The sequence below is a fragment of the Stegostoma tigrinum genome, chromosome 33 (assembly GCF_030684315.1).
Source record: "Stegostoma tigrinum isolate sSteTig4 chromosome 33, sSteTig4.hap1, whole genome shotgun sequence".
Taxonomy (NCBI): Eukaryota; Metazoa; Chordata; class Chondrichthyes; order Orectolobiformes; family Stegostomatidae; genus Stegostoma; species Stegostoma tigrinum.
The window spans coordinates 32,974,312-32,986,671 of NC_081386.1; the positions used below are offsets into that span (position 1 = coordinate 32,974,312).

General features: G+C 39.5%; 1 protein-coding gene across 5 annotated transcripts in view; it reads right to left on the bottom strand.

Moving 5' to 3' along the window:
- The window catches only part of morf4l1 (mortality factor 4 like 1), a 59,671-nt gene extending 47,327 nt beyond the window's left edge, over nucleotides 1–12,344 (bottom strand). For all 5 annotated transcript variants that reach the window (XM_048562813.2, XM_059639185.1, XM_048562815.2 and 2 more), the window contains exons 1-3: nucleotides 12,162–12,344; nucleotides 7,045–7,091; nucleotides 935–1,002 (exon numbers count right to left, since the gene is read on the bottom strand). In XM_048562813.2, coding sequence (XP_048418770.1) covers nucleotides 935–1,002; nucleotides 7,045–7,091; nucleotides 12,162–12,201 — 155 coding nt within the window. In that variant the 5' untranslated portion in view covers nucleotides 12,202–12,344. The remainder of the gene's footprint in view (nucleotides 1–934; nucleotides 1,003–7,044; nucleotides 7,092–12,161) is intronic.
- Between the last annotated feature and the right edge of the window lie 16 nt (nucleotides 12,345–12,360).

The window sequence follows — 12,360 nt, forward strand, 5'->3', positions numbered from 1 at the left end:
CCTACAGAAACAGAAAACAGGAGCAGTACACCATTTGAGCTGGATCCACGATTCATTACGGTCAGTCAATCATCAGCCATGAAAGAATTCCATACTGTGGCTTTCCTGATGCCAGGTCCACAAGCATTCAGGCAAAAACTCCTGAAACAAAACCTTGATGGACTAGCCACTGGCTGGATTGTCCTTTATCGACTCTCAAATTGCCAATACTGCTGGGAGAGCAAAGAAAACACTTCAAAGACATTTCGAAATTCCCTTGAAGCATAGCAGCATTGTCTTCAAAGGCTGAGGGGAAGGGCTTGCTTCAAAATGCTCGGAATGCTGATAAAATGTCCATCAAACTGAATCCAGGGTCAGGCTCCAAAGACTTGGAGGCAGGGTGATGGCACAGAAGGAAATAAAAGGAAGCAAATCCTGTACTCCAGATTCCACCATCTCATGGCAAGTCTTCTCTGATATGAAGAAAAGCTGTGGGTCCAAAATCAGCCTGCTCAGTCACACGCAGAGCCACAGCAGAATGCTGAAAGCCTGAATAGACGTCATCCTTAAATGGAGGGGCAGGACTGATTGTAACCTTGCAGTATAAATGCTGCAAAGACATTTGGTGTTTTCACAGTGTACCATTAATATGATAAAACAAATTAAATCCCATTTTTTGTCAAGTAGTGAAGAAAAATAGCTATGCAACTCAAATTCTCCCATCACATGGCCTCTAACTACAAGTAAAATACCATCAGTGGTTTTCGTTCTTTGGAATTATTTTAATAGATTACTCCAACCATTTATGTTACCAATGTGTTGCAAAAGTACTTTTCATTTAATTCAATTGATCTCAAACTCTCAAAATTCTAGGTTCTCCTAAAGCATCTGGACAATATCCGCCTCACTCATGCACGGTGTCTAAGACTGTCAATTTTTCATATTTAATACTTACTTTTTATTCCAGCCACTATAATGTATGAAGTACTTCACTTGTTTGTCCTTTATAGCAACTTTTACACACTGCAATAGAAAAAATTAATGAAAGTTAACTAAATTAAATTCAGCACTCATTTAAATGCCACTAAGTTTGAGGGATCATTAGGAATAACATAACATACAAGAAATGTTTTGAATTATTTCAACTGATGTTGAAGTCAAAAGGTACATACATTCATCAGTAACTAACATTGTAAGAAATAAGGCCAAGTGCAAGGGATCACGTAAGGAAATTATTTCCATTCTTAACAAGTTGGCGGTGTCTCATATCTGCTTCCAAAGCTGCAACAGATCAAGTACACCCCCATGACACTCAAGGGTATGGTACTCTTTCCAACAACGTAGGAAGGACTGAATTTGGCCTTGATAGTTGCTGGCCAAAGTTTGACATCCTGACATTAAAGTCACCAAACCTTTCTATTGGGCGGCGGCGGCCCTGGATAAAACCAAGACGTGCAATGAATTTCTTAGGGATAGATAGTAAACTCCACATACAAAGCTGTACCACTAAACCCCAGGCCAGATTTTGTATATTAAACTGAACAAGCCATGGATGTGAGTTTGCTCGCTGAGCTGGAAGGTTAGTTTTCAAACATTTCGTCACCATTCTAGGTACCAAAACGTCTGAAAACTAACTTTCCAGTTCAGCGAGCAAACTCACATCCAGAACCTCAACCTGAGCTACAAATCTTCTCAAAACTCGCGAACAAGCCATATCAGAAATCACGCCAATTTAGGATTCATAGAGAAATAGACTGCATCAAACTGACACACTCTCAAAATTGCTGGTTTAAAAAAAACCAGAACACCAACACATTTCACTTTAAATAAGAAAAACTCAGCATAAACTAAAACAAACAAACGTAATTCTCAAAATATTAAACAAATTCCCATGTAATAAAAATGGTTTGGATGTGCTGAGTCACCGAAACTCAGTTACCCTAACAGTATTAACTTTAATTACCTTAAACAGAATTCAAATACTCATATGGAAGAGGAGGAGACAGAAAAATCAGTTCCTATTTTCTGAAGTTGTGTTGGACGAACACTCAAAAGGGACACAGGTCTTATTGCTAGCATTTGCCATCCTCGCAGGGAATGAAAAGAAAACCCTGCTGCTAAATCCCTATAATTGACCATAGGACTACCAGTGGAAAGTGAACAGGCTAGGATGCTAACAGGATTTGTTTTTAATAAAGGAGTGTAGGCTAATCAGAATTCTTCTTTCCATTTAATTTCAAATGGAATTGTTCAAAAGTGAACACAACATTTACATTGATTTACCTGCCATCTGCTTAGGAAATCAAAGCTTAATTTGAAAAACACTTAACTTAATCCAGATCATAAACACACAGAAGTAATCAAACCTTTTCTCTGTTCAAGTTCTGTTTATGCAAATGAAACATGAAGCAGCTAATAAAATCCACATCTATGTAATGACTGCAACTGGGTAAACAATGACACTTCTCCAAAACTGTCACTGTGAAGTGCCCTGGCAATGCAGTGAACTGTCAGACCAGTCAGTTTGCACACAAGGTTCTGAAAAGACTCCCAGTCCTTGCAAATTACCTGGCCTAAGTTGGTTTGTGTGGTGAAAGCATTACAACTGTTCTCCAGGAACCTTGAGGAAGATGAGGCACGGCCACTCCTGACTGCTATTTACAAGACAGTCAACACTTGTGAAAGAAAAGCCAGTGAGAGTCAGCACCTTCAACGGAATAAAGAACATAAGAACTAGAAACAGACACTGGCATTCAATACCTCAAGCCTACTCTGCCTTTCAATACAAGCACGGCTGATCTCATTTCAGTCTCAATTCCACTTTCCTGATCACTCTCCATAACCCTTCAAACCTTTACTAATTAAAAATCTGTCTATCTCTTCATTAAATGTGCTCAATACTCCAGCATCCACAGCATTTTGGGGTGGTGAATTCCACTGATTTACAGCTCTTTGAGAGAAGTAATTCCTCTATCTCTGTAGTAAATCTGTTACCCCTTAGGCTACAACTATGGCTTCTTGTTCTAGATTTCCCCACAAGGGCAACCATCTGCTCTACATGTTTGTCAATCCTTTTAACATCTTGTATAGCTCAACCAGATCTCCCCACTTTCTTTCAAACTCTAGACAGTATCGGCCTAAATTGCTCAATCTCTCTAATCATCAAATAGCATGGAAACAGACTCAAACAGGTTCAACTCGTCCACGCTGACCATAATCACAAACTAAATTAGTCCTACCTGCCCACACCTGGTCCATATCCCTCCAAATCTTTCCTATTCATTTACTTATCCAAATGTCTTTTAAAAGGCGTAACTGAACCTGCATCCACCACTTCTTCTGGCAGTTCATTACACTAACCACTTGGTTATAAAAAAAACTGCTCATGTCTTTAAATATTTCTCTTCATGCCTTAAAACTATGCCCCCTAATTTTGAACTCCCTCACCTTAAAGGGAAAGGCTTTTGCTATTCACCTTACCTACGTCCTTCATGATTTTATAAACCTCTAAGGTCAGCCCTCAACCTCCCATGTCCCAGTGAACAAAGTCCCAGTTCATCCAATCTCCCGTTAGAACTCAAACCCTCCACTCCTGATAACATCCTGGTAAATGTTTTCTGAATCCTCTCCAGTTTAATAATACCCTTCCTATAACAGGACGATCAGAACTGCATAAAATACTACTGAAGAGCCCTCATCAAAATCCTGTACAACCTAAACCTGATGTCCCAACCCCTAAACTCAATGGTCTGAGCGATGTAGGCAAGTGTGCTAAAAGCAAATTTCAAAGAATTACATACCTGAACTAGTAAGTCTTTCTATTCTACTCTACTACCCAGGGCCCCACCATTAATTGTACAAGTCCTCCACTTGTTTGTTTCACCAAAACACAATAGCTCACATTTATCCAAATTAAGCTCTTTCTAGCACTCCTCAGCCTATTGAGCTAATTGATCAAGATTTCCTTGTAACCTTAGATATACTTCTTCACTGTCCACTATACCAATTTTGGTGTCATTCACAAACTTATAGCCATGCCCCCCTTAGTCTCATCCAAATCATTTATATAAATGGCAAACAAAAGTAGACCAAATGACGTCACCAACCCAAGGAAACCTAACCAGATAAATAGAAAGCAGGACATAACACCAGCGCTTCGTCGGAGGCTCACTGATGATGTTACCTAGAATGGTGACGAAACGTCTGAAAACTAACCTTCCAGCTCAGCGAGCAAACTCACATCCAAAAGTAGACCCAGCACCAATCCCTGTAGAACACTAGTCACAAGCCACCACCCTAAAAAAACACAACCCTCTATCACTACTCTCTCCCCTACTGTACATCCAAGTTTGTACCCTTTGGGCAAGCTCATCCTGAATCTCATTTGATCTAACTTTACTAATTAGTCTACCACGCAGAACCTTATCAAAGGCTTTACTGAAGTCGAAATAAACATCTCCAACTTTACCCTCAATCTTCTTGGTTACTTCCTCAAAAAATTCAGTCAAGTTTGAGATACAATTTCGCTTGCACAAAACCATACTGACTATCCCTAATTATTCCTTGCCTCTCCAAAAGCATGTAAATCCTTGCTTTCAGAATGACCTCCAACAACCTATCCACCACTTTCATAAGGGATTTGGCTTATGTCTGGTATCAGTTCAGCAACTGTTTCTCTGAGAAGCCTCCAATGCAACCACATCCGTCTTCAAGTAAGGCACTGATGATAAATGGTGCAAATTGGTCAGGCAGTCATCAAAAACAGAAAATGAACGTTATCATTTTGGGTGTACTACCAGACATGACCAAACTGTCTCTCAAGGTTCATGAGGTATCAGCCACATTATCAGCCAAACTTGAGGTGGGGTTGCTAAAGCCCAGGCTACTGAAACAACCAAGACTTGTATTTTCAACTTGCAGGTGATATGTTGTTGAGCAGCACACAAGCTGAAAGACCCAAATAACCTTTCTGTCTTTGATAACAAAAATGTGGAGACATGATGAAAACAGTACAGAACATAAGTGGGCAAAGAGAGATTTAATAACAGAAGGGGCGATAAACCAGGGACCATGATGATTAAAACAGAAAATTGTGGAAGTGCTTTATTACATATTACTTAGCGCTTGGGCAGAGAACAGATCCTCACCAGAATCTCTCAGACTAGAAAATATCAGTAAAATCTCCTTTAACCAGTTTGATCCAGACAACATGGAGAAGAAAAGGACTGTGGGCTTTCATCTCTTATGAACAAGCTTTTATCATCTGTTATTGCATAGATGATGCTTACAAGACTACATTTATTGTACATCCCCAAACTAAATGGCTTGTCAGGACCTTCCAAAGAAGAAATTTGAAAAAAAAGAAAAAGACAGACAGACAGACTTTTGTCAGATATGGGTACTTATAGGATTATGGAAACAAACCAATAAAGTCATGCTATGTATCAGACAAACAGGCTCAAAACTGTTAAATATTATCCTGTTCTGATGTTTATAATTTAAATCTATACAGTGGGGGCTGCATTTATGTGTGAGCAGGGTGGGAGGGACAGTTTCCTTTCTGAGCAACAATGAATTGGTTGCATTTCTAAAACAATCTGGCTGAAATTCACTATAATTCTGTCACTATTTTCTTCCACAGAATGATATACAGAAGGATGCAGTCGACAAACTCTTTCTCCTTATTTAACGGTTTTATTTAATTTACCCATGACTTTTAACTCTTCTTTCATTTCAGATGTGAAAAGTCTGATGCTTATTTCCAGATTCAGTTCAGACTTGCAACTTATTTTCATAGCAACCTGGTTTCTTTTCCAGTATATAATGATTCTTTTATCATCCCAGAAGCTCCTTAAGCTTGGTTCTCACTCCTGTTCTGTTCCTTTGCATCAGTTTCCTCTGAACACATTGGAGGACATTAAATAACTTACTTTATCTTTTAGGTACATGCACAGCATTCACCTCAAACCCCTTCCAGCATAAATGAAGACAATTATCGTCTCCAAATGCATAGTTCTTTATTGTTCCATATTTCAAATCTTCAAAAACAGGTTTAAGTCTCTCAAGTCAGTAATTGCCATTTTTACATTTGGTGTTTCTACCCTTAATTTCCTTCATCTACTGTGAAATTTGGCCTCATCACTGCTTCTTGCATTAAAAAGAACTCCCTCAAATAAGAGAGCATAACTTCAAAGGGCTTTGTTTCCTTGTAGGTCCTGATTTTACACAACAAAAATCATTATCAAGTTTTCATGCTAATAAAGCCCAAAATCTAGCCAGCAAATTCAAATGTGGACATGCTATTCCAGCACCTTGTTCTGCTGTCTTGTCTGGAGTGCAAAACTTGACTGATTAGTATTGCTGTCCTACCACTAGCTTACTGCTCCACCTCAAATGATAACAGTTCTTATCTATCTCTCTCTTTAAATAATATTTGTTCAGAGTATATCCATGACAATAATCATTCCTTTGAATTGCAAATTCGTGTTCTCCATACTCAGTTGAAATTAAGACTAGCACAAGTTTCCAAAACTAAGCTTTTTCTAGAATACAAAAATCAGAATCCTTCTGCCCTCATGCGACTCATCCATAGAATCAACCAACCAGTAATTCGAGTTTGCCTTTACCTTTGTTCGGATCATAAAATTTGAGTGCACTCAGCAATAGAGAGATCTTTACTCAGGTTTCTCAATAAAAATAGTTCCACAGGCAGTAAAGCGAGAAAATGCTACACGTGCTGCCTAACAGATAAAATGGTAAATATAAGCAAGCCATTTTCAGTTCTGATGAATCCATTAAATGTTATTTAATCGCTTGCCTAAATACAATGAATCTCTATTTTCAGTAACTTTGTTTTCATTCTCTCTAACACAGCATATTGATCAAATGGTGTAATATATTTCAGATTAGATTTTAAGAGCTGTTTTCATTGAACAGAAGAGATAGATATTTTTATGATCGAGAGAACAGACCAAATATAATTTGGTCATTAAAGTAAAATAAAGAAAGTTCCATTCAACCAAGCAGAAAAACTCTTCAGAATGAGAACATTTCTGGAGCACATACCTTTGCCTCATAAAGCAATGGCCCATGGAAACACAAGACTCGTTCACCTGGTAAAATAAAGAAAAGTGAGTCATATAGCATTCAATCTCAAACACAATTACACCGCAGTATTCATAATTATTTTACTCCAACCTTTTTGGAAAAAATGAACTTTATATTGTAAATTTATTTAAATGAGCCAGAAATGACAATATTAAGGCTTTTCCACCTCTCCAGTTCCATGAAGAGTTATTTGAACTTGAAACATTAATTCTATTTCTTTCTCCAAAGGTGCTGTCTGAGTCTCTAGCACCTTGTTTTTAATTGTACACTTTTAATTAAAATCATGCAAATAACTTTGCCTGTACTACCTTAATCCTCAATAAGTACAACCTTGAATTACTATGAATTGAGCGCATTTTACAGGAACACAGTGATTGCTGGTAGTTGAACACATTCTATTACCATTGCAGTGAGGGCAATAATGGGTGGGGAGCGTATCTGTACATTGCACCAGCTAAAAACTTTAAATTAGCGTCTCCTAGTTCCAGGCTGCCCCTCAAGATGGAATACTGTCCTTGCATCCAACCTGACAAGCTCCCCCCCCCCCCCCCCCCCAATCTTCTTTTTCAGTAAGATCACCAGGAATTCTTAAACTCCAATGCTTACGCATGCATGCAACTTGCTCAATCTTTCCTCCAGGCAACACCTCATCCAAGGAAACTTAACAGAGTTTAATGAGTTTTCACTGAACTGTTTGCAATACAAGCATAATTAACACACTTAAACACCAACAACCAAAGTCAAACTCTAGTGGGGGCCGGAGTGTAGCATTACAAAGTCAAACTTAATATGGCAAATTAAACTAGCAGGACGTTTGAATCATTTCAATAGAGCACTGATTCATTCCAAAGCTGAGTGCATTGAAAGAAAAAAATCATACACCACTTTGTATAACCTCAGGATGTCTCAAAATGCTTTAGAGAAAATGAAGTACTTTATGTCGTGCTGTTATTATTGTAATACAAGAGGTACAGCAGTTAAATTGCATATATCTACATTGCGCAACCAATGATTAACTGCCAGATCATCTGATTTCTTTTTAAAGTAATGCTGGTGCAGGGTTGTATATTGATCAGGAAATGACATTCTCCATTGTTCAAGTAGCAGCATTGTTCAAGAATGCTGAACCAGTGGTCACTCAAAAGCACCATAACAGGCTCAATGCAGTTGCCACTGATGCACACCACCAACTGCAAACATCTTCCAGCTAATGAGCTAATCAAGAGGGCAGGAAGTGAGGGAGAATGAAAGATGAGGTGAGGATTTAGAAGAAAAATTAATTTGATTCAGCACACCAGACTTTCAGTTCAGAATTAAAGATGAAGCTTGACTGTCTTTCCCTTATACACAAATACAGCAGAGATCATTTGTCTTAAGTAATGAAAACTATCATCTATTCACACATGTATCTACGTAAGCTCCCCATCTGTAAGTAATCCTTGACTGTTTGTGCTGACTCAGTGAGAGTGATATCCACGTCAGAACGTCACAGCTGCACTCAGATGCCATTTTAAAATGAGATGTTAAACCAAGATCCCATCTGTGCTGTCAGTTTATTATTTTCAAGAGGAATTCTCCCACTATCCTCAATCAATGTCACTAATGGTTCATGTGTTTGTGGATTCTTGATGTATACAAATTTGAATCTGAATGGTTACAGCAGAGGAATCAGCCAAGCAGCCCACAATACCTGTGTTGCCTCCCTGTACAAATAATAACATAGCCAGTATTGTCTCCACACCGGTCTGCTCTTCAAGTACAATCATAGGAACATCAGTAGATCATTTGGCCCTTCAGGTTTACTTAAATAGTTGATAGTGAAACCGTAACTGGTGAGATTTGAATTCAATGAACAAGCTAGCCTAATGACCATCAAAAGTCAATTGTCATAAAAATCCATCAGTATACTGATGTCCATCAGGCAAGGCAATCCGCCACCCTTACCCTGTCTGGTTAAAAGATCTGGATGTGAGTTTGCTCGCTGAGCTGGAAGGTTAGTTTTCAGACGTTTCGTCACCATGTTAAAAGATGCCTCAAGACCATAAGCAATGTTAATGCCACCTGGGCAATTAGAGATGGGCAATAATCACTTACCTTTCTAGTCATGTTCACATCCCAAAAAACTTCTAAAAAGATTCCCACCATTCAATAAAATCTGGCTGTGGTCTCAGGTCCACCTACCTGCTTGCTCCCAAAAGCCTTTAATTCACTTGTCTATTGAAAAATCTAACTCAGCATTAAATCAATTTAAAGAATCAGCCCTCTGACACCTTCTGAGAAAGAGAATTTCACAGACTAACAAAAGTCAGTTTTTTTTTCTCTTTCTCCCCATTGCTGTCTTAAAACGCAGACATCTTACTGTTAAAACGAGTCCCCTAGTTTTAGTCTCCGCAACAAGAGGGGATATCCTCTTGCTATCCAATCTATGCAGTCCACTCATATGTATTTCAATAAGATCACCTCATTCTTCTAAACTCTAATTAATAAAAGCATAATCTGTTCAACCTTTCTTTATAAAATAAGCCTTTCACCCCAGGAATGAGTCAAGTGAACCTTTTCTGAACCACTTCTGAAGCAAGTATATGTTTTCTCAAAATCAGGCAGAGTACTCCACATATGGCTTCATCTGCTATACTAGCACACCCTTCTGCAATTCATCTACCATTCAAACCCCCAAATCCTTCTGCACCACTGAGACCGACAAGTTCTGTTCATTGAAGTAGTTTTTGTCTTTCTTGTCTTCTTGTCCATTACAACTCCCTTTGAGAATTAAAACTGAATCCAATCTTTACACTCTCTCAGGTAGTTCATTCCAATTCCTTAGCACACATGAAAGAGATATATTTATGTCATCTTAGATTCTTTTTGCTACTCACCTTATATTGGTGCCCTCTGATTTTTTTCTGCCAATGTGAACAGTTTCTCTCTCCTGAAATGGGGAGGTAATGGCCTAATGGTATTATCACTGGACAGTTAACTGCGAGACCCAGATAATGTTCTGGGTACATGCTCCAATCCCGCCATGACAGATGGTGGAATTTGAATTCAATTTTTTAAAAATCTGAAATTAAGAGTCTAATGGGGACCATGAATCCATTGTCGATTGTTGGAAAATTTTTACTAATGTCCTTTAGGGAAGGAAACTGCCATCCTTACCGGATCTGGTCTACATGTGACTCCAGACCCACAGCAATGTGGCTGAGTCTCAACCACCCTTTGGGCAATAAATGCTGCCTAGCCAGTGACACCCTCATCCCATGAATGAATAAAGAAAAAACAACTCGATTTTGAGCACCTCTATCAAATCTCCACCTAATTTTTTATTCTACAAGAATAGTCCTATCTTCCACACTATCAATACAGGTGAAATCTTTCATCCTTGGAACCATCCACATGAATTATTTCTACACCCTCATTAATGCCATCCCATCCTTTGCAGAGTTTGACACTGAGCCAAATAACAGACAAACTGAAACTAAATCAGTATTGCATAAAAAATAATCATAACTTGTTTTTATACACTACATATTCATTTTTACAATGTCCAGCATCCCAATTATGTTTAAAACCACTTTGTCAACATGCTCTGCCAACTTCTGGTCCCGCACTCATTTAGGAAAACATGGTAGCCAATGACAATAGTAACCACACTTCAAAAGCAAAGCAATGGCTGTTAAGCCAGTGAGGAATCTACATCAATATAACTGGCCCATTTCAACCTCTCATTTTCTTGTCCCATTTTTCTTCACGGCAACTCCTTCCCTCAATAAAAATTCCTATGCATGCAGTTCTAACAACTTCTCATAAACCAATCACAATGTTACCCTTCTGGAGTGGTAGTTCTATTATACTTCAGTTTTCCCTCTGCCTTTATGTACTTGACTCGCGTACAATCCAAACTACTACACATTTAGTTGTAAACAGCTAAAACCAAATAATGTTAAGATGTGATTAAAAAAGATGAACCTGATGCATCAGCCCTACCTACCTCTCTCCACAGATGCTGAATGATTCCAGCATATTCTGTTTTACCTAGACAGCAAATTCACCAGCACCTGAAAAAAAAGAAATACAGGCTGTTTCAGATGGAGACTCCGTGTCAGAACAGTTCTGACAAAGAGTCTACACCCAAAATATGAAGCTATCTTTGCAGCTGCTAATGAGCTTGCTACGTAATTCCAAAGTTTACCTTTTTTTCAATCTTATGTCTGTATTTGCCAATGCAGACACAAGTGGTGTAAAGTAGAAACACAATCCAGACTTGTATATTGCCTTACAACCACTTCCCATCTGGCAGTCATACAACACAAGAGTATAATTTTATGTCTTCTTGCTTATATTTTAATCAGGTCACGAGTAAGGTAGGACAGTTTCACTAAATACGTAGAAGTCCTCGAATTCCAGATTTCCTTCCAGGGAGAAACCATGGTCGAAGCAAAGATAGAAAGGTGCAAAGTCTCTTTTGCCACAAGAAGAAATAGACGGTTTCAGCAAATAAAGCAACGTTAAGCACGTTTAGCCAGACTAACTTACATACCTCCTCCTCACGGATGTGGAAAAGGGCACGGCCAATGAAGCAATTCCTTTGACAACCCCTTGGAAAGTGCATTGCAATAAATGGTTCGTTGCATTCTGCACATAGAGCAAGTCGTTGCAAAGTTGTCAGCACAAATGTAAACTTGCTCCATTGAAACCAAAGACAAAAATGGCACAAATCTGACTTTCGCTGAAAACGTTGGGGGGGTGCGGTGGTGTAGGTGGGAATAAGGAGAGGAAGAGGATTACGGGGAAACAACACACATACATGCAAATTGGCGGAGGAAACATTCTGCGCGATTATACTCTGCACAAATAAGTGTACAAAGGGTAAGGAACGAGTACAATGTGCTTACATCTAGCAGTCTAACCAGCTGCAAAATCTCCATTGAGGCGCCTGCAAAGCCCCTCGTACCAAGGGAGGCTGCCCTCCAAGCATGCGCACTGAGGAGTGGGTGGGGGAAGGGAAGGAGCCGGGCCCCGGCGCCATTTTTCCCCTCCGCCTCCTCCCAATCGCCGTATCCCCGCGGGGGGCTCACCTTCCTGAAATTTGGGTCTAGGGTCCGGTTTCGGAGCCATCAAGTCAAACCGTCTCTCCGTGCTAAATCCGAGCGCCTGTGCTGCCCCTCTGTCCCCGCACCATAATCGCGGCCCGGTCTGCTCTCGCACGGGCGCCGAGCAACACGACGTACCGGGTTGGAGGGGGGCGGGTCGTCATCGGGGCGACGTGACCCGTCG